Source organism: Choloepus didactylus, chromosome 8 (genome assembly GCF_015220235.1).
Source record: "Choloepus didactylus isolate mChoDid1 chromosome 8, mChoDid1.pri, whole genome shotgun sequence".
Taxonomy (NCBI): Eukaryota; Metazoa; Chordata; class Mammalia; order Pilosa; family Megalonychidae; genus Choloepus; species Choloepus didactylus.
Window position 1 is genome coordinate 4,782,212 of NC_051314.1, and position 20,056 is coordinate 4,802,267.

The 20,056-nt window shown below is 54.1% G+C and overlaps 1 protein-coding gene across 3 annotated transcripts in view; it reads left to right on the top strand.

The window, feature by feature from the left end:
• Nucleotides 1-1,217: 1,217 nt before the first annotated feature.
• The window catches only part of CERK (ceramide kinase), a 53,133-nt gene continuing 34,294 nt past the window's right edge, over nt 1,218-20,056 (top strand). Inside the window, exons 1-3 of one of the 3 annotated variants that reach the window (XM_037845778.1) lie at nt 1,218-1,341; nt 15,546-15,659; nt 16,065-16,187. In XM_037845778.1, coding sequence (XP_037701706.1) covers nt 15,635-15,659; nt 16,065-16,187 — 148 coding nt within the window. In that variant the 5' untranslated portion in view covers nt 1,218-1,341; nt 15,546-15,634. Of the gene's footprint in view, nt 1,364-1,856; nt 2,105-15,545; nt 15,660-16,064; nt 16,188-20,056 lie in introns of those variants that run through there. The other 2 variants (XM_037845779.1, XM_037845777.1) reach the window with 2 other exon arrangements.

Here is a 20,056-nt window from a genome sequence, read left to right on the forward strand (position 1 = left end):
GGCAGGGACGAGGGCTGCCCTTGCCAGCCAGCCCGCTTCACACCAGCAGAGGTGACACAGAGTCCGCCTCCCACTGGGCAAGATTTCCAAAGAAGTTTTGCATCCACATTTCCTGGGAGGAGGAGGCAGGGCAGGCCTGGCTGTCCGTCCCCCACATGCACAGCTGGGAGATCAGGTCTGGCTTGCCAAGGGCAGGCTGGGACTCTCGCCAGGCCTTCTGCCCTCTCCACTTCTCCTAGCTGAACCCTGTGGAGGCACAGGATGGTCCCTGGGCCTCTGCTGTCCGAGCCTTCACTGCTCCCAGCCAGGAGTGACTCATCAGCCATTCCCACCTTTAGATAGTCACAAGGAACTGGTGGGATAAGAGCCAGGGTGTAGACACCCTGCAACAGGCACCAGGGGTGGGGGTGGTCAAGCTGAGAGGCAGTGGGCTGGGCAGGCCGAGTCCTGGGTGGCACCTTGGGGCAGCCTCAGCTCCGGCACTTTCCAGTCCCCAGTTCTGAGCTGAGGCTTCTTCTTGGTAAGTTAGGGACAGAGTCATTCATTTAACAAACAGCCCGAGTGCTTACTGGGCACCAGAGGTCCAGCAATCGACAAGTTGGAGGCTTGTGTGGATATGTGGGGACAGGAAATACACACAAAATGAAAGTAATAAAGGTGACTTCCGGGGTGGCAAGCTCTGAGGGGGAGGGCTGGGGTGTGCTGGAGGTGGGGACAGCCTCCCTGAGGAGGGGGTGTTGGAGCCGGCCCCAAGTGTGGAGGAGAGAATCCAACGGCTCTGAGGGGTGCGTTTGCAAGGTGTCCAGGAACAACCTTGCCTTTCACCTTGGGCCTGCATGAGGGGGGAGGGGTGGCTAACTGATCCCCCAGCTTTCTCCCAGGTGACTTCAGGCCCCAGAGAAGTTTACTCCGACCCCTTGGGAGGCTCTGACCCAGCTCCCCCAGCCCCCAGGAGGAAGGCCTCCTCCTCCAGCAAGTCCTCCCTGCCTGTCCATGACACCTCATGTCTATCCCAGCATCCTTTCTCCGCAGCCTGTGGGCCCCTGGAGCAGGGACTGACCCCTGCAGCCCCAGCCCAGCTTTGGCACAGGCTGGCAGTTTCTGAGAGGCTGGGCCCTGGGAGGCCTCCGGGCCATGCCACCCCTCCCCCAGTCGGCAGCCCTGGTGCGGGGCAGGCGCACAGAGCCGGCAGCCCAGCCCAGCACGGTGGGTGGACCCGGGCTGCCTGGTTCAATGCCTGGCTCCATCCCGAGCAGCTGTATAACCTCTAAGCTGGGGCAGCGGTGCCCCTTCCTGGACAGCAGGCCCCCTGTAGCTCACACCTGCCTCCCAGGTGGTGAGGTGAGGATGGGCCTGTGAGCAGGTGTGCCTGGCACGCGGCCAACGCTCAGGGGCCGCGGCTCGTGAGGGGTGCCCGGCCTGCGGGGGGCCCTGCCTGGCTTGGCGCTGACGCAGCGCTTTCACCCCACAGACAGCGGGGGACGAGGGCAGCGAGGGGGCAGGCGGTTAAAGAGGGCAGCTGACCGTCCCGGGCGCCACATCCCGACGGGCGTCCAGGTGCCGCGGGCGCCTACTGCCAGGCCGCCCACCCGCCCGGGCGCCCCGGCCATGGCGCAGGAGGCCGGCCCGAGGCCCACGCCGCGCGTCTGGGCCGCCCCGACCGGCCCTGTCATTAGGCCCCCGCCGCGAAGGCGCTGCCAGCTCGGCGCCGGCCCGGGGAGCCACCCTGCGCCTCGGAGCCCGGGGGTGCCCGCCCGTGGGGTCTCCGCGCCGCGCGCCCCCGCTCCCCCCGTCCCCCCCGCCCCCCGCGCCCGCGTACGGGGTGACGCAGCCCCGCTCCGCCCCGCCCCGCGCCGCACCACCCGCCGCCACCCGCCGCCGCCGGGGGCCGCTAACGGTCCCGCGCCACCTCGGCCCCGCGCGGCGGCCAGGGCCCCCCACCCGGAGGACGCGGCCCGGCGGCCCAGGCGGCCGGCGGCCATGGAGGCGCTGCGCTCCGAGCTGTGGGTGAAGCAGCAGCGCTGCGTGGTGAGCCTGGAGCCCGCGCGGGCGCTGCTGCGCTGGTGGCGGAGCCCCGGGCCCGGCGCCGACGGCCCCGGCGCGGGTGAGTGTGGCCGGCGACCCCCCGCCCGGCCTGCGCCCCCCCCCGGGAGCGCCGGGAGGGGGGAGGGAAGGGGGAGGGAGGGGGACGGAGGGGGTCCTCGGGGATGGGGGTCGCGCGCGGCCCGGCCGGGGGTGGGGGGAGAGCGGGGTCAGGCCCGGCAGGCGGGGCCGGGGAGCAGGAGCCCGGGGGTGGGGAGGCCGGTGGACGGAGGACGCGGGGCCTCGGGGTGCGGTGGGGGCTGGCGGGAGAGCGCCCCGGGGACCGGGCTGACAAAGAGCGCGCAGGGGGTGGGCTGGGCTGGGGGGCGCGGGAGCCGAAGCGAGAGGCCCGGGCGCCCGAGCCCCTTCCCGAGTGACCCCGAGGGCCCGGCGCCGGCCGCCAGCGAGGATGCGCGCAGCCCTCAGGCCGGCTGCAGGTGTCTGGAGAGCAGCCAGGGCCCGAGATTTATCCTGGATGGCCCCGGAGGGGGTCACCAGGCTTCCGAGCCTCCATTGCAGATTAACCCAGAGAGAGGCGGTTTTTTTTTTTTTAAGACCCTAACCCCGGGGGGTTCTTACAGAGTAAGGAGTCCCCTTGCTAAAGATATTAAAGAAGGGTTGTGCTCTGTGTCGGGGGTTTTCGGGGGTTCATGCTTGGACAGATGACCTCCATGGGGCCCTCCCAATTTGGAGAATAAGTACTTTGTAGAATTGGCATAGGCTAGACAGAAATGAAAAAGGCTCAGCCCTGGAGGGCACCCTGCAGGAGGTGGGGGGTGCCCGCCTTCCCTTGGGGAGGGGCCAGTGCAGGGCTCCTGTGCAGAGGTTTGGGGCCCAGGGTGGGCAGAGGCACATGGGGAGGGGCCAAGGAGCCGCGGCAGGAAGGGGCTTACTGACAGTTGCCTTTGGAGGTGCCAGGGGGAGGCTACTCAAGGCACGGGGCACCCGGTGGTGGCAAGTGTGATTTCATCCATTCTTCGCTCTCCCGAGTTTCTGTTGAATACCTGCAGGGGAGGGAGGAGGGACTTGGCCTTCTGGGGATGTAGAGCCCCTGCTGCAGTGATGCCTGCCCTATCAGAGGGGGCAGTGGCGCCAGGAAGCACCCCGCAGGGTCTGGGGTGGGGGCAGGACAGTCCTGTGTGGGTGGTCAGTAGGCCTCACCCATGGTGATGTCTGACTTGGAGTTTGGAGACCCTCAGTGTGCGTCTGGGGAGGAGGGCACCCCAGGCTGGGAGGACGGGAATGCAGAGGCCCCGTGGGTGGCGGGGGCAGATAGGGCCAGTGGGGATTTGGGCAGGTGGGCCAGGCCCTCTGCCTTGGAGGCTGGGGTGGGGACCTGGCCTTATCCTGGGAGCTGTGAAGCCGCTGAAGGGTTTTATCCAACTTAACATTTTAGAGGGATCCCTGGGGCTCCCAGAGAAGGGACAAAGAATTAAGGCTTAGGACTTGGAGGCCCTTGGTGAAGCCCCTGTGGGAGACACGGGTAGCAAGCAGGGGATGGATTCTGGAGGAAGCAAAGCCGGGTTCCGGGGTGCAGGCCCAGGCAGCTGGTTGGTTGCCTTTTCCTGAGAGAGGGGGACCGTGGGAGGAGTTTTAATTATCAGGGGAGTGTGCGGTGGGGTCAGGCCTTCCCTTGTGGATGTTCTAAGTCAGATGCCGGGTGGGCCATCGGAAGCGATGGGGGCTGCAGGGTGGTTTCTGAGGCTGCAGGCGTGGCTCCGTGGGGTAGCGGGGTGGGGGGACTGCATCGCTTGGCCAGCCAGGTGGAGGTGTGCAGCGAGAGTCCTGCCCGGCCTCAGACCGTGACCTGCCTGCTCCCCATGGAGGCTACCTGACAGGGCGTCAGGGGCTTCCCCCTCCTAAGGGCCCTCGGAAGCCTGCTCTGGGGGAACGGCCATGCCTCCTGTGTCCCCCAACCCGAGCGCCGCCGGCGAGGACCCGTGTTCTCTGGAACGCAGAGGGTGTTGGCGCTCTCTCCCCGCAGGGATGGGGCGAGTAGAGGACTGTCCCTGGCCCAGACATATTCTGAGTGAGGAACTGCTTGATATTCTTTAATCGCCTCCATGAAGGAATTCCCATGAGCACAGAGTTTAGGGAACTTGCCCAGCTAGTGTAGACCCGGGGTTTGAAGCTGGCTGGGGCCATGCCAGCCCCCGTGCTTGTAACCATAGGGGAGGGCCGTGGAGGGTGCTGCCCCGCGGGAGTGGGGGACGCCTGGTGGGGTGGCAGCAGCAGGGCTGGGGCGTCCTCCAGTTCCCACGTGGCGCGGTTCTGGTGGCTGCGTGCCCACTTTCAGCCTGCTGGTTTTGGCTGCCCGGTAACATCCACATCGGCTTCTCCCGGTCCTCGGGGCGGTCATGGGGTCCTCCTGCCACGAGGAGGTGCTTTTGCATGGTCCGGGTGCTCCCCACGGTCTGGCAGGGGGTGCCACCTCGCCCTGCCTCCTTGGGCCGGCAGCCTGCTCTCTCCCCGGTGGGAAGCACCAGGTCAGGCTGCAGAAACACAGCTGCACGTCTCGGAAGGAACCAGGCCCAGTGAAGTGACGGTGCTTGAAGTCATGGGACCTCCAGTTTGGTTAGGAGGGTGGCCTGGCCCCGGGTGCTGTGGCTCCTGGCCTGACATCTGGGTGTGCTGGATCCATGGGGGCCTGGGCAGGTGAAGAAAGGTGGAGGGTCGTGCAAAGCAGACCCGAAGAAGGCAGAGTGCAGCCAAGGAGCTCAGGGGCAGGCCGGGTCAGCGGGAAATTGAGAGCCTGGAAAGCAGGGGCAGGGAAGGGGGGCCAAGCTGGGAGCCCCAAGGTGGGGTGTGTGTTGTCGGCTGGAACAGTGGGGGAAAGTGCAGCTCTGGGCAGCCACTGTGTGCTTCGTGCCAGGTGTGGCCCCCGTGTCACTGCATTAACCCTTGCAGGGACTAGGTGGGTGGCCCCTGTGCTGGAAGTGGTTAACCAAGGGCTCTCAGGGCCATAGGCTGTTCAAGGGGAGCTGCTGAGGTGCAGCCAATGCTCCCCCAGGTGAGCCAGAGCAGGGAAAGTTGCTGAGTGCCCACGAGCAAAGAGAAAGAGCCGCTAGACATCGTGCGAGGCAGGATTTTCTGGGCCTTGGAGGCTGTGCCTCGGAAGCTGTGAGACAGCAAGTGCGGGGCCGGGGCCTGATCGGAAGTTGGGCAGACACAAAACAGGAACCCAGAGAGGCTGCGTGAAGTGGACCATGCCAGCTGAGCTGGAGACGACGGAGACACATTCCTGCTTGCACAGAGGCTCTCATGGAGACCCTGGACCCGCTCTTGTGGGGTTGAGGCTGTGAGAGGTGTGGGGGGGGGGGCACCGCCACGTGGGAGGATGGCTTTGAGATGTGTGTGTGCGTGGGCAGGCATTCCCAGGCTCCGTCGTGGTGGGAGATGCCCCTTCCTTCTGCAGAGTCCCCCACACTCTGCGCAGTGTCCAGCAAAGGGTGGGCAAGACACAGAAGCTTACCTTTTATTTTCTTTCTGATTACAAAAGTAATTCATGTCGATTTAATGAAATCTAGAAAGCATCGAAGTGCACACAGAAAAAAAAGTCATGCTTAATTAGTGCTCAGTACTTTGTGTGTGTGTGTGTGTGTGTGTAAATGCATGGGATGGAAAAGCTGTGCACATGTCCTGCAGAAGGGTTTCCAGATTATCATTCACTCTTTTAAAACGTGATTTTAAAAAATCGACTTTAGGGAGGTATAATTGGTGTAAAATAAAATGCGTACATTTTAAGGGTTTAGTTTGGTGAGTTGTGATGCTTACATCTCCTGGGTTAGGATAAGAGGAGAGCACCGCCCCATAACTGCCCTGTGTCCCCATCCCCCCATCCTCCATCCCCCCATCCTCCCATCCCTCTGTGTCCTGTTCCCCCCACCCCCAGCGCCCCTGCCCCAGTCATGGGGTTCTGTGGGTCAGCGCCCATTTCTCCGGGTTGGGGAGCGATACTGCGTTGTGGGAGGGGACCGCAGTTTGTTTATCCGTTCACCTGTGGATGGACTTTTGGACCGTTTGCAGTTTTGGGCAATATGAATGCAGCTGCTATGACCATTGTGTGTAGGACTTTTTGGGGGCATATGCTTTCATTTCTCTTGGCTACACATTTAGGAGTAGAATTGCTGGGTCATGAGGAAAGGCCTTTCAAACATGATTTTTTTGTTGTGCTTGTTGTGTTACATGGACATTATGAATGCCTTTTTTATTGATGGCGTGGGGAGAGATCTTCCAAACCAAGATGGAATCCAGAAAGAATCAAGAAAAAGCTAGATATAGTTGATTACATAAAAATTTAAAATTTTCTTTTGTAAGATACATAAATTCAAAATGATATATATATATATATATATATATATATATATATATATATATATGTCAAATATTTAAAAATGGATGATGAGCTTCTGAGTAGATGCTGAGGCCAAAGCAGTGCAAAGATACTGCTTTTTGCCCAGGAGATTGGAAAGCTGAACGAGCTGAACCCCCCATGAGCCCCCCAGACCAGCTGGTGAAGTTTCGGGGAGATAGCCAGGCAGGCACATCTTGCAGAGGAGAGTGGGAACTGCTGAACTGGTTTTGGAAAGTAATCTGGCAATATTTTGAAAGCGTGAAACATGTATTCTTGGACCCACAGTCCCACTTTTGCTCATCTATCCTGAGGAGATGAAAACATGTTTATACTTTAGATATATTTTCTGCATTTAAGATACTGCTAATGTATTTTTCTTTCTCCATTCCCTATCCCGTTTACTTTTTTACAATTTAATTTTAATTTTTTATTTTGAAATACTTTCAAACTTATAGGACAGTTATAAAAATAATACAAACTCCAAACAGAGAATTCGAGGTACCCCGCCCCCACCCCCGTACCCAGATCCACCGACAATAACACTGCCGTTCACTCTGTCCGTCCATCCATTTCCTGAACACTTGAGTATAGGTTGCATACATCCTGCTCCTTGAGCAGTTAATACGGCCACGTATGTTTCCGAAGAACCAGGAGATTCACTTACGTAACTGCTGTCCGATGTGCAGTTGCCAAAGTTCAGGCAATTTTTTTGCTGATGTAACGCTTACAGTCCATAATCCATTTTTTTTTTTTTTTTATATGTACCCCATGATGGCTCCTAGAGCCTTCTCTCCTCCCTTCCCAGACTCTGGCCAGGATCATACGTTAAACTGAATTGTCTTCGTCTCTTCTGTTGCTTGTACTTTTTTGTTTTTGTTTTTGTTTTTTGAGAGAACATGTAAACAGCACAACTTTCCCGTCTCAGCCACTCCCTTTTATTTTTCCTCTATGGCTGTCTAGATTTTTGCATAGCAAGCTACTCTAGAGAATGTGTTTGGTTTCCACTTGATGATTCCATCTTTCCCTCATCGATTGGCCTGGGAAGAAGTGTGCTGGGCCTTCACAGCCCACCCCAACCGCATGGTTTCAGCCATCAGCACCAGTGGACTGTTTGCAACGCTTGATCTTCTCTCCTGGTTTCTCTCAAGCTTTGGCTCCAAGCTTCTAACACCATCCAGTTTCCAGCTGGAGATAGTCAGCGTTTTGGACGCAGCGCGTGCACACTCAAGCTGGCACGCGTCCCTCCCAGGCCTGGGTGCCCAGCCTCGGCCAGCGGCTGGGTTCTCGGTCCTTGTGCATCAGAGCCACCCAGGGCTGCCTCCTGCCATTCGCACTGAGCGGTGGGTCTCGCACTCTCTTTTTTATTTATTAATTGTATTTATTTTTAATTGTGGTAAAATATACATAACATAAAAGTCAGTTTAACCATCTTCAGTGGACAAAGCTTTGACATGAAGTTCATTGACAGGACTGTAACTTTCACCACTCTCTCCTTCCAGACCGCTTTCATCCTCCCAAACCAAAACTCAGATGCATTTAGTGACAGCCCATTCCCGTCTTCCACCATCCCTGCTGCTACTCTTCTGCTTTCTGACTCTGGATTTCTTTATTCTGAGTATTTCATGAAAGAGAAGGCAGACGGTATTTGTCCTTTCCGTCTGGCTTACCTCACTCCCACGCCGGCTTCCAGGCCCGCCGTGCTGTGGCACGTCCCAGCCCCTTGCTCGTTTTCACGGCGGAATAAAGTTCCATGGTGCGGCTGGACCACGCCGTGCTCATCTGCTCATCTGTGGTGGATGCTGGGCTGCTTCCACCCCTCGGCTGCCGCGAACGTGCTGCGGTGAACACTGGGGTGCAGACACCTGCTTGGGTCTCTGCTTCCGGTTTTCTTGGGTTTATGCCTAGGCGTGGAATTGCTGGGTCGTGTGGTAATTCTGTGTTTCACTCTCTGAAAGTAAACTGTTTTCCACAGCGGCTCTGCCATTTTACATCCACCAACAATGTAAATGGGTTCTTACTTCTCTGCATTCTCACCGACGCTTGCTATTTTCAGATTTTCTAATACTAGCTATCCTAGGGGTTGTGAAATGGTATCTGTGCTGGTTTGAATGCCATTATCTTTGATGTAATCTTGTGTGGGCAGATGTATTAGTATTGATTAGATTGTAATTTGATTGTTTCCATGGAGATGTGACCCACCCAACTGTAGGTGATGACTCTGACTGGATAATTTCCATGGAGGTGTTGGCCCGCCCATTCAGCATGGGCCTTGCTTAGTTGACTGGAGCACTATATAAGCTCAGACAGAAGGAGTAAGCTTGCTACAGCCAAGAGGGACACTTTGAAGAACACACAGGAGCTGAGAGAGGAGCTGCAGTTTACAGAGACATTTTGGAGACAGCCTTTGAAAGCAGACTTTTGCTCCAGAGAACCTCAGAGAGGACAAACACCCCAAGAGCAACTCAGAGTGACACTTTGGAGAGAAGCTGAAGCTTAGAGAGGAACATCCTGGGAGAAAGCCATTTTGAAACCAGAACTCCGGAGCAGACACCAGCCACGTGCCTTCCCAGCTGACAGAAGTTTTCCGGACGCCATTGGCCATCATCCTGTGAAGATACCTGATTGTTGATGCCTTAAGTTGGACACTTGATGGCCTTTAGACTGTACCTGTGTAACCAAATGAACCCCCTTCCATTTTTGGAATTTTGCATTCTGGCAGCATTAGCAAACCAGAACAGTGTCTCATTATAGTTTTAAGTTGTATTTCTTAAATGGCTAATGGTATTGAACATCTTTTCATATATTTGGCCATTAGAATATCTTCTCTGGAGAAATGTCTATTCAAATCCTTAGCCTATTTTAAATTTGGATTATTTGTCTTGTTGAGTTGTAGGCATTTTTTATGTATTCTGGATATTAAGTCCTTGTCAGATATATGTTTTCCAAATACTTTTTCCCATTCTGTAGGTTGTCTTTTTACTTTCTTGATAACATGCTTTGCACGAAAGTTTTTAATTTAATCAAGTTCATTTTATTTTTTATTTTGTTGCTTGTGCTTTTGGTGTAAAATCTCAAAATCCATTGCCTACTACAAGGTCCTGAAAATATTTCGTTATGTTTTCTCATAAGAGTTCTATAATATTAGCTCTCATTTTTAGGTCAGTGATCCATTTGGAGCTGAGTTTTGGGTATGGTGCAAGGTAGGGATCCACTTGCTTTCACAAGTGGGTTTCCAGTTGTCCCAGCAATGCTTGTTGAAGAGACTGTTCTTTCCCCACTGAGAGGACCTGGCACCCTTGTTGAAAATCCACTGGCCATTGTTATGTGTGGATTTACCTCCGGACTTGTGATTCTATTCCATCAGTCTGTCTGTCTGCCCTTGTGGCTGTTTTGGTGGCTCTCTCTGGGCCCTGGTCTGTTGAGACAGCTCCTACTTGGAGCTGGGCGTCTGCTCCCCTCCCTGCCCCGGGTCGCCCCGTAAATCCCTCCTGCTTCGTGGTTGTTGGGATTGGCAGTTCAGAAGGCACCTCCAAGCCTGTCCAACCCGACCACCTGCACTCTAGTCTCCCTCCCGCCATCCCTGCCAGGTGCTCCCCGGGACGGCCTGCCCTGCTGGAAAGTCCTCCTACGTGTGCCGCGCCCGCTGTGCAGGCTCGTGTCCCCACCGTTGGCCCTGACCCCACCCCGTCCTCTCCCTGCCCCACCTGTTCTCTTCACACCTGTGTCCTGCCAGTTGGACCCCCACTCTCTGCCTAATGCCTTTCCCCCCTCCCCCCAGACTAAAATCCCACCCTCCCAGAAGGTGCGCTCTCCTTCCCCAGGACCCCTGATTCTCTGCCCTTCGGTCATCTCTTTTGTCTTTTTGTGTAGCTCTATCTGTACCTCTGCTAGTTACTTCTTTCCACTCTGTGTTGTGGGTCTGTCTTATCTCCTGTGTTCTCTCTGGGGGCAGATTCCCAGTGAGCTGAACCTTGGCAGCCGTCTCGCTGTGCCCTCGGCGTGGTTCTGTGTGCACAGCGGGTGCTGAGCAAATACTGGAATGAGTGAGTGTGGGAAGGAAGGGCTTGGCTGACCCTTGCTACCTAGTGAAAATGGATCACATCCTCCTAACCTACGAGCAGCGCCAGCCCTCCCCAGCCCCACTCTCGGCATGAGCACGAGATGCCAGGTAGCTGGGCTGAGAAAGTGGGGTGGGTTTCCGGTGATTTCTTCCTCTGTGGGCTCTCTGAGCACCTTTTCTCTTCTCTAAGGGGGTGTGGGTTGAAACTGGGGCCGGAGGGGTGGGGGGAGCGCAGGGCAGGATCTAAAAGATCCAGAGGGCTGCACATCAAACACGTCATGTATCCACCGAGCACGCGCTGTGGACGTTTTCCTCATGCCCCGTTACGAAGACGGAGTGATGCAAACAGTTCATTTCTACAGCTGACCACTGGCCTGCTTTCACAAGGAGGCATCTCACTGTGTCTGAATGGAAGATCAGTGGAGTCCTGCCTACCCATTTCAGAGAAAATAGAACTTTCCAGGTTTGCACCCTGATCACTCTGAGAAGAGGCGTGCGGGTTTTCACGGTTCAAACCCAGCTGTCAGCGGAGCAGCGGTCGTTCCTGTGATGCTCCTTCAGGCGTTTGCCTCAATAATTCTCAGATTGCACAGTTTAGAAGCAGCCAGATGCTGTCATAAAAGCTGTGGTTCTCTTGAGATGATTCTTCGATGGATCTTTATTTGCTATTCTGCAACAGGTCAGCAGACAGACGTCCCTCGGAGGGCCAGGAGGTAAGTGCTCTGGGCTCTGTGGACCCCGAGGCTCTGTTGCAGTTACTCACCTCTCCCGTTATAGCAGAGAAGCAGCAGCTGTGTCAACGACGTGTGAATGAATGCTGCGTGCCAATAAAACTTTATTACAAAAGCAGGCAGCTGGTGGGTTCCCGACCCTTCAGGTCACCTGGAAATGTTACTGCAGTTTGAGGAGCACACGTCGTGGCCAACAGCTGATAACATCTGCAGACCCATTTTCCTCGGCATCGTAACCAGGCCAGTTAATGTCTCTCAGACCAGTTCTCTGTGAACCGATTGACGTTAGCTCAGAGACGAAAGGGGCGTCTTGGAGCAGAGTCGGGGTCTGCGACTCAGCGTTTCCTGGCAGCCTGCCGTGGTGAGTGTGGACGTGAGCCTGGCCTGCCCGCTCCAGGGCTCTCCAGAAGAAAGGTGGGAGTGGTATAAGCTGGAAAATGGACCCTGAGCTTCACAGTTAACGGAGAAGTGGGTCACACTGCAGCACCCGTGCTGAGCCCACACCCGCAGGGGCTGAGCCTTATGCCTCGGGGACGGGCTGGACGTGAGGCCTCTGGCTTCCCCTGCCTGGGGAGGGTGGGCAGGCCACACCCACCTCCGGTGACTTCCACAGAGTGGGAGAGTGAGCAGAAGTTCCAGGTTTTCATTTCAGGAGCCTGCCTTGTGCAAAGTTTAATAGAAATGAAGGGAAAGTGGTTTCTTGGCCAATACCTGCTGTTTCATTTAAAGATAGCTGGTTTCTTGCATAGTCCTGCTAGGATTAATTTGATTCATCTCTGTGACAGCAAAACATGTATTGCTGGCAAACCTTATTTTAGGTTCCTTTTAATCATTTCTGTTTCTCTCCTGAGAACTTGTAGCTCTGCACTCAGTTTACGGATGGCCCACTTCACCCCATTGAGTGTGGTTGTAAGAGCTGCTTTAAGGTGTTCACCTGATGATATAAAGATTCGGTATTCATGATCCTTATATGAATCCTAGCTTGTCTGTTGCTGCCCCTTCCTCTTGTTTAATACTTGCTCGATCTCCAGCGATGTCTAGGCAGTGACCACCCTAACTCTCTCCTGTCGAAAAGGGGTGGTGACATCAGGTTTACTTTTAAGATGTGAAGAAACCTGCTTCTGGTTTCACGTGTGCTTTCCAGCAGGACACGCTGCTCTCCATAACAAACACGCCGGTGACTTTCTTGACCTGGCAGTTAGAGTTACGTGGCCACGGTGGCGTGTCTCCTCCCACCGCCATCCAGGGTCAAGGGCTGAAAGGTGCAGCCTCTCGGGGTTCACCCTCCCCCACCCCGTTAAACGGTGAGCATGGCCACCCCAGCTGGAGCGAGGGCAATGGGACCGTGGACACATGGGGCTGGTCCTGCCCACAGGGAGGATGCGGAGGGGCCGGGGGGAAGCCGGGCGGGGGCCATCGAGCTTCTGGCCAGTGTCCACACTTGATGATAAGCCTGCTCGGAGTGGCTTGCCTCCCAGAGTACTTGGCCTGCGGACGCTTGTGGCCTTCTTTAGCTTGTAAAAACTGCTAAGGAGCCACATGGGGTGTGCTCAGCGACGGAATCGGGTTCCATTGTGTGTGTTTGTGTCGGGCTGGACGGGAGAGGTGGCCAGGGTTGGGGTGCCGCAGTTTCCACTGCAGTGACCATGACGACTGGTCACCTTGCTGGGGGCTGCGGACGGGGCCCCCCCAGCTATGCTTGGCCCCTGGAGCTGTTTTTGTCTGGTTTGTGTGATGAGTTGTTTTCTGTTTTTGTGTTTTTAGTGGTAGCCAGGGTTTTGAAAGCCAGGGTTTTGAAATCTGGGGGGTTTGAGTACGGACCTCTCTGGGCCCTTCCCTGCAGTCAGCCAGGAGGACCAGACCCTCCTGGGGTGAGCCCCCCGTGACGACATGGCCTCCTCCTGGCAGCCGTGGCGCTGCCCGCCTGCCCCCTTCTCCTGGAGGCCGAGAATGCCTCCCCACCCCCCGCGGCCAGTGAGAACGGGCTTGTTTCTGAAACATCACACTGTCAGACTCATCTCTCCTTTCCGTGGAGCTTAAAGATCACTTAGGGGTAATGCTGTACACGTGGGTTAGGAAGACAATTTCTATGTGACATAAAAGTTGTGAATTCCTTGGGGTTGGGAGGGGAGCCTGAGCAGTAGCTGTCTTCCCAATTTGTCTAATTTTGACTGAAATTGAAATACTGTTCTAGAAACATCTGGCGTAGTGTGTAGGCATGCAGTAGGTGCATAAACAGGGCTGCCCGTTTGCTCCGTGCTCTTCTCTCCACCATCACTCTGGGCAGGGGGGTGGGGCCCTCAGTGAGTGTTGGGGTTGTGGGGTCTTCCATGGGGAGCATGTGGTTTGCTCATGTCTCTGAGGCCCCAGCTACCTCTTCAGAAGTGGAAAATCACCTTGAACAACACATTGTAGGAGAAACTACTTAAGGCTCAAAGAAAGATGGAAAACACTGCATTGATGTATTTTGTCCTCAAAGTGTCCCTTGTTCTCACTGGATGTCCAGTTTCTTCCCTTGTTTTGAGACCCCCGAGTCTGCCCCTCTCCTGGCGGACTCTTCCCTGTCCGGACGCCACCACCCGGGTGTGCTGTGTCGTGTCAGCTGCTGTAGGGTGGGGGTTCCAGAGGCCCACGGGTTCCTCGCGCCTCGATGCCTCTTTTCTCGTCTGTGCAGCAGGCTCACAAGGGTCCCGTTCTGAGGGTCGTGGGATGCTGGGCCGCAGCTGGCACACGGTGCGTTCTGCAGGGCCCGCCCCATGGGTCGGCGCCCACCCTGCCTGCCGGGGGGCCTCCCCACTGTCACCGCCACCCTTCCTCCCTGATCGCATCCTTAATCTGAGTTGGGGCTCCCCAGGTTGACGCCGGGACAGTGCGGGCCCCAGTATACGTCACCATGACCCCTGGGCGCAGAGCTTCTCTCTCGAGGCCTGAGGCCCATGTTCAGACTGAAGCAGGTGGTGGTCCAAGGAAGTAACCCCAGCATGTCGGGGCGTTACAGACCACACTCCCAACGCGTAACGCTGAGTGCGCTGAGGGCGACTTCATCTGCCGTCAACCCTAATGTGACCTGTGGTGCCTTGGGTTCCCCGTGGCTGTGTTCCTGGGCCAGGACCATCTCTCTGCCTGCAGCCCTGTGATTCCCACTGCCCAGCGAGCATGGCCCGGGCAAGCTCGGCCCACATCTCCTCTGACCGGGGGTCACTGTCAGAGGATGCCCCGAGTGGCCACCCCCCCAGGTGCATCCATGGCCCCCCCTAGGTGCATCCATGACCCCCCCCCAGGTACATCCACGGCCCCCCAGGTGCATCCATGGCCCCCCTAGGTGCATCTGCACCCCCGCAGGTACATCTGTGGCACCCTCCCCCAGGTGCATCCACAGCACCACCCCCAGGTGCATCTACGGCACCACCCCCAGGTGCATCCGCACAACCCCCCCCCCAGGTTCATCCACGGCCCCCCACCCCCTGTGCATTCACGGCCCCCGCAGGTGCATCTGCGACATCCTCCCCCCAGGTGCATCAGCGGCATCCCCCCAGGTGTATCCATGTCCCCCCCCACAGGTGTGTATCTGTAGCACCCCTCTCTTCTCCTGCCTCTGATTAGGCCACCAAGGCCTTTTGAGACTGCCGCCCACTGCCCACCCTCACTGTGCCTCGTCTTGACTCCTCCTTGGTAACCCCCCACCCCACAGGCAGCCTACCCCCTTTATCCAGCTACCTCCACAATCTCTCCAAAAGGAGTTTTCACCTCTGCTTGGAGGACCAGGGTGTCCCTCCCTGTCTGTGGACTTCCCAGGCCTGACACTAAATTGGTACCCTGCTGCCACTCCCCCACCCCCGCCAAGGCCCCTCGGGTGGACCCAGTGCAGCCTTCGTGCCTGTGGCCCCCTTGGCCCGGAGCCACAGTCCTCGTGTGTCCATCCTTCTGGTTACCATGCCCCTGCTGCACGTAGCAAGATGGCCCGTGTTGCTCTTTCCCGTTTGCCGTTCTGAGTGAGGCCCTACCCAGGGGACGGAGATCACGTCCCGAGCACGTTTCCCCCATTTAGTGCAGATGCTGGCCTAGGAGCTTGGCACGTGCTGGCACATGGGTGAGCGAACGGCTTGAAAAGTTGCGTGTCCACTCGGCGACTCCTTTGGATGAAACACCCCTTCTGGTAACATCGAGGGTCCCGTTGTTACTTAGCTCTGGATAAAGAGTGACACGTGGCCTTCCTTGTTATTTTCGGATTTTAAAATGAGAGTGTGAAAACCGAACGTCTTGGCCTTGGAGCGGGACGTCTTTCGGATGTCTGCTTGAAGGCTGCCTGTCTTTCCAGATGCCTGCTCCCTGCCCATCGCTGAGGTCATCGCCGTGGAGGAAGCGGATGTCCACGGCAAGCACTACACCAGCGGGAAATGGCAGAAAATGGAAAGGCCGCACGCGTTTACAGGTAACGGGCCCTCAGGACCTTCTCCCGCAGATTTCACCGATTCCATGCAGATTACCAAAAGGGAACTTTTTGTCACTTGTTTAGCAAGCTCAGTGTTTTCATGGTTTACCTTTATAGAAACTCTGTAATATCATTTTTGCTACAATCTACTTTTAGTTGGTGTTTTGGTTGTTGATTGTGTTTTTTTTCCTTATACTCTTTCTTTTTAAAAATACGGGTTAAAACTTCTGAAAAGAAGGACCTTTTTCCCTAACGTACCTTGATGTTACTGACTAGGTAGGATTGAAGAGAATTACTGGGGATGGTTTGGGCTGACCCCGTGATGCGTGCTCCTTAGCAGCTTTATTTGTGGGGCTTTTGTCCACTGCGCCGCTTGGCACTAACGGCTCGTTTATTTCTGTTCAGTGCACTGTGTGAAGAGAGCACGGCGTCACCGCTGGAAGTGGGCGCAGGTCACGTTCTGGTGCACAGACGAGCCGCTCTGCCACACGTGGCTGCAGGCCCTCAGGGAGCTGCTCGAGAAGCTGAGTACGTTCGCATGCGTGTGTCTGCAGAACGGCAGTGGGGGAGGTGGCCCGGGTCCCTGGGGTTCGGGCGTCTTGGGTATGACCCGGCTCCTCCTGGGAAAGCGGTTACAACCCGGGTGGATCTGGTAGATCGGGGGATCCGGTAGATCAGTTGGTCATGATTTACTCACTAACCAGGGGACCAGCATGGAAGGAGCATGGACAGCCCCCAGCGAGGTCCCGGGGACTGAAGCCAGCTCTGCCCCTGGCTGGCCGTGAGGCCAGGGCCGGGCGCTCAGCCTTCTGCACCTCGGCTCCTTTTTCTGGGAATGGGAGTGGCGAGGATCAAACGAGGTGAAGGCGGGACGCACACCTCCCACGCCCGGGCGTGTCTGCGGGTCTGGAACGCAGCGGGAGCCCGACCGGGTAGCTGCCGATTGCACCCACACTCACATGTTGCAGGTGTTTACACACTGTGTCTGTGAAACTATTTCCTCGTTTGGTTAGAACCTTGATACACAGTCTTGGAAACTCAGGCACAAACTTCAACTCTAGCTCAGTTTTTGTATCTTTTTGGATTCAGTTGATGTCTAGATCAAAAAAGCAAACTATAATTTATCCATACAAAGTATTTCCTATATGTCAGCTTCGGAGAAACTCTCATGCTTGAAAAAGCACATCTTTTGGTTGTCTGTCGCCTGGGGGGCAGGTTGGCGCTTCTGCATTTTGCTGCCTTTACCCTCTGGGATGTGATCTTCATCACCTGCCTTGATTTCCCCACATTGTGCTGACATTTCCCCACATCTCAAACAGCATGCTCTACTCCAACACTCATCTCTCTGTATTTCTGAAGTATTCTGTTGAGAAAATTGCCTTTGGTTTCTTCTGCCTTCTCTTCCTTCATTTGTCTCTAAACTCTTCGTCCCTGTTCACACCCACCTTCTCCAGTGAGATATGTTTATTTTCATCATACTTTGAGCCTTTTGGGTCCATGTTTGATTCTGTAGGACAAGCCTCCAAGAGAAAAATCCTCTGAGCACTGCCTCCAATTGAATAATGGGGCTTTACTTATTTTTTTTTCTATAAAACTCACAGAAAAGCCCATACAATTGCGCATTGTATCTAAAAGTATTATATGGTTCTATTACTTACGCTACTCTGTAACTTTAACCCCTAATTCTACTTAGATATAATTATTTTATTATTTTATTGAAGTATAATATAGATACAGAAAAGTGTCCTCATCCTGAGAGGATGCTCGGTGGATTTTTACCCCCAGATAAGGACACACGACATAGCCAGCCCCCGGAGCCCGCCTCGTGCCCCCCACTGCCAAGCCCCATGACAGAAAACTACCACCCTGCCTAGATTTGTTATTGTTCTTTATGTAAATGGAATCTTCGAGTCTAAACTCTTTTGTGTCTGGCTTTTGTTTTTGCTCAGCATTTTGTTTGTGAAAGTTACCATGCACTTGTGTGTGATCATGCAGTGTTCATTCTCTTGGCTGTGCAGAATTCCGTGGTGTGAACACATGACCGTTTATTCATCCATTTCACTGGTGGTGATCACCAGGATTATGTCCTGTTTGGGACCATCACGAGTAACACAGCTGTGAATATTCCAGGATTAGCCTCTGGTGACCGCGTTTGCATTTCTCTTGCGTATGTTACCGAGGAGTGGACCTGGTGGGGTGTGCGTGCATTCCACTGCCAGACAGCTTTCCAAAGCGGTCAGACCGACGCTCCACCAGCTGGGTCTTGGGGTTCTGGTTGCTCCACATTTTCACCACACCTTTTTTAATTTCAGCTGCTCCAGTGGGTGTTAGAAGTCATGCATTATGGTTTTAGTTTGCATTTCCCTGATGGCCAGTGAGATTGAGAAATTCATGCATGTGTTTACGGGCTGCTTGGATATCCTCTTTTGTGACGTTCCTGTTGAAGTCTTTTGCCCATTTTTCTGTTGGGTCATCTTTCTTAATGAGATGCAGGAATTCTTTACATGTTGTGGATCTGAATCTTTAATTATTGGGTTTATGAGTTACAGTTATCTTCTTCCATTGCATGACCTGCCTTTTCACTCTCTTACTGATTTCTTTAGATGAACAGATGTTCTTAATTTTAAAGTAGTCCCATTTATCTTTATTTTTTTAATTTTATGGTAGCCTGTGTCCAGTTATGACATCTTTGTCTACCCCAAGGTTATAAAGGTGTTCTCTTATGTGATTTTTATTTATGGTGTGAGGTAAGCAGTCAGGGTTTGTTTTCTTAAAATATAGATATTTGGTTGCCTTTTTATTGCGTTGTAAGAGTTCCTTATGTATTCCGGATACAAGTCCTTAATAAGATAAGATTTTCACAAATATTTTGTCCCATTATGGTTTGCCTTTTTGTTTTCTTAATAGCATCTTTCAAAAAGCAGAAGTTTCTAATTTTGATGAAATCCAATTTATCCGTTTTTAATCTTTTATGTTTGTTCTCTTTGTTTGCTATCTAACCCAAGGGTCACAAATAATTTCTCGTGTATTTTCTTCTAGAAGTTTTATAGTTTTAGTGTATGGTATAGTTTGGGTCTGTAATCTGTTTTGAGTTTATTTAGTGTATACGTGAGTTATGGGTTGAGGTTCTTTTTATTTTATTTTGCAGAGGAATATCCAGTTGTATCAACACTCCTTGTTGAAAGAGTATCGTTTCCCTCTTAAATTACCTTGGTCTCTTCATTGGAAATCTATTTCCCAAACATGTGTGGGTTTGTTTCTAACCCACTCTGTGTGTCTGTCCTAATGACACACCACCCTGTCTTGATTAATATAGCTTTGAAGGAAGTCTTGAAATTAGTTAGTGGGGGTCATCCAACTCTGCTTTTCTTTTTCAAAATTGTATTGGCGACACTCGCTGACTCTTCGTTCAGCCTCTGGGTTTCCTTCTCTTTTTCACGTGTTGTCGCCTTTTCTGCCTCTTTTCTTTTGTTGCTCTGCTGCTCTGCGGTGTGACAAGGCTGAGTCTTCTCCCCACCCAGCCCTTGCCTTTCTTCTTTTAGTCGCTGTATTAGTTAGGGTTCTCTAGGGAAACAGAATCAATGAGAGGTGTCTCTGACTGTCAAATTGTAAAAGTGACTCACGCAACTGTGGGTATGCACGAGTCCAAATTCTGTAGAGCAGTCAGCAAACTGTCAACTCCAGTGAAGATGTCCGATGAACTCCTCGGGAAGCGAACCAGCAACTTCGACAAACTCCTCAGGAAATGCTTCACTGGGCAGTCGAAGAAGAAGTGAAGGTCCTCTGTCTGTCTTACTTATAAGTCTTCAACTGATTAATTGGATTAAGTCCAGCCAATTGCATTCTCTCATTGTGGAAGACACGCCCTTCAGTGAGTCATCAGTCACAGCTGCAGTCAATTGACTGATGATTTAATAAACCAGCATGTTGGTTTATCAACCAGCCTCAAACATCCTCACAGCCATTGTTAGGCCAGTGTTTGCTTGACCAGACAGCTCGGTACTATCACCTGGCCAAGTTGACACATGAACCTAACCATCACAGTCGCACTATTCTATTTTTCTCCTTTAGTCGCCGCTGCCACTGCTGCACAGCTGGTGTCGGTGCTGCGCTTTCCCCCAGTGACGTCCCTGCAGCGTATGGCCCAGGCCGCCTTGGGTATTTCTGCTCAAGGTAACCACATCCCTCTAAAAATTCTGCCAGAAAAAGAGAAGACGCTTTACCCGTCTCTTTGGGCCGTTGTCTCATGGCAAACTTTCTGACCAAGTATACAGCTACCCAGAGGGCCTAGGAGAAGTGCTGTGTAGAGAGCAGTTTGACGTCAACGCTGAGCCACCTTGGGAACCTAGCTGATGATAGGGGTTCCATCTCCTGACTTGTCCATGGAGGTCTTCACT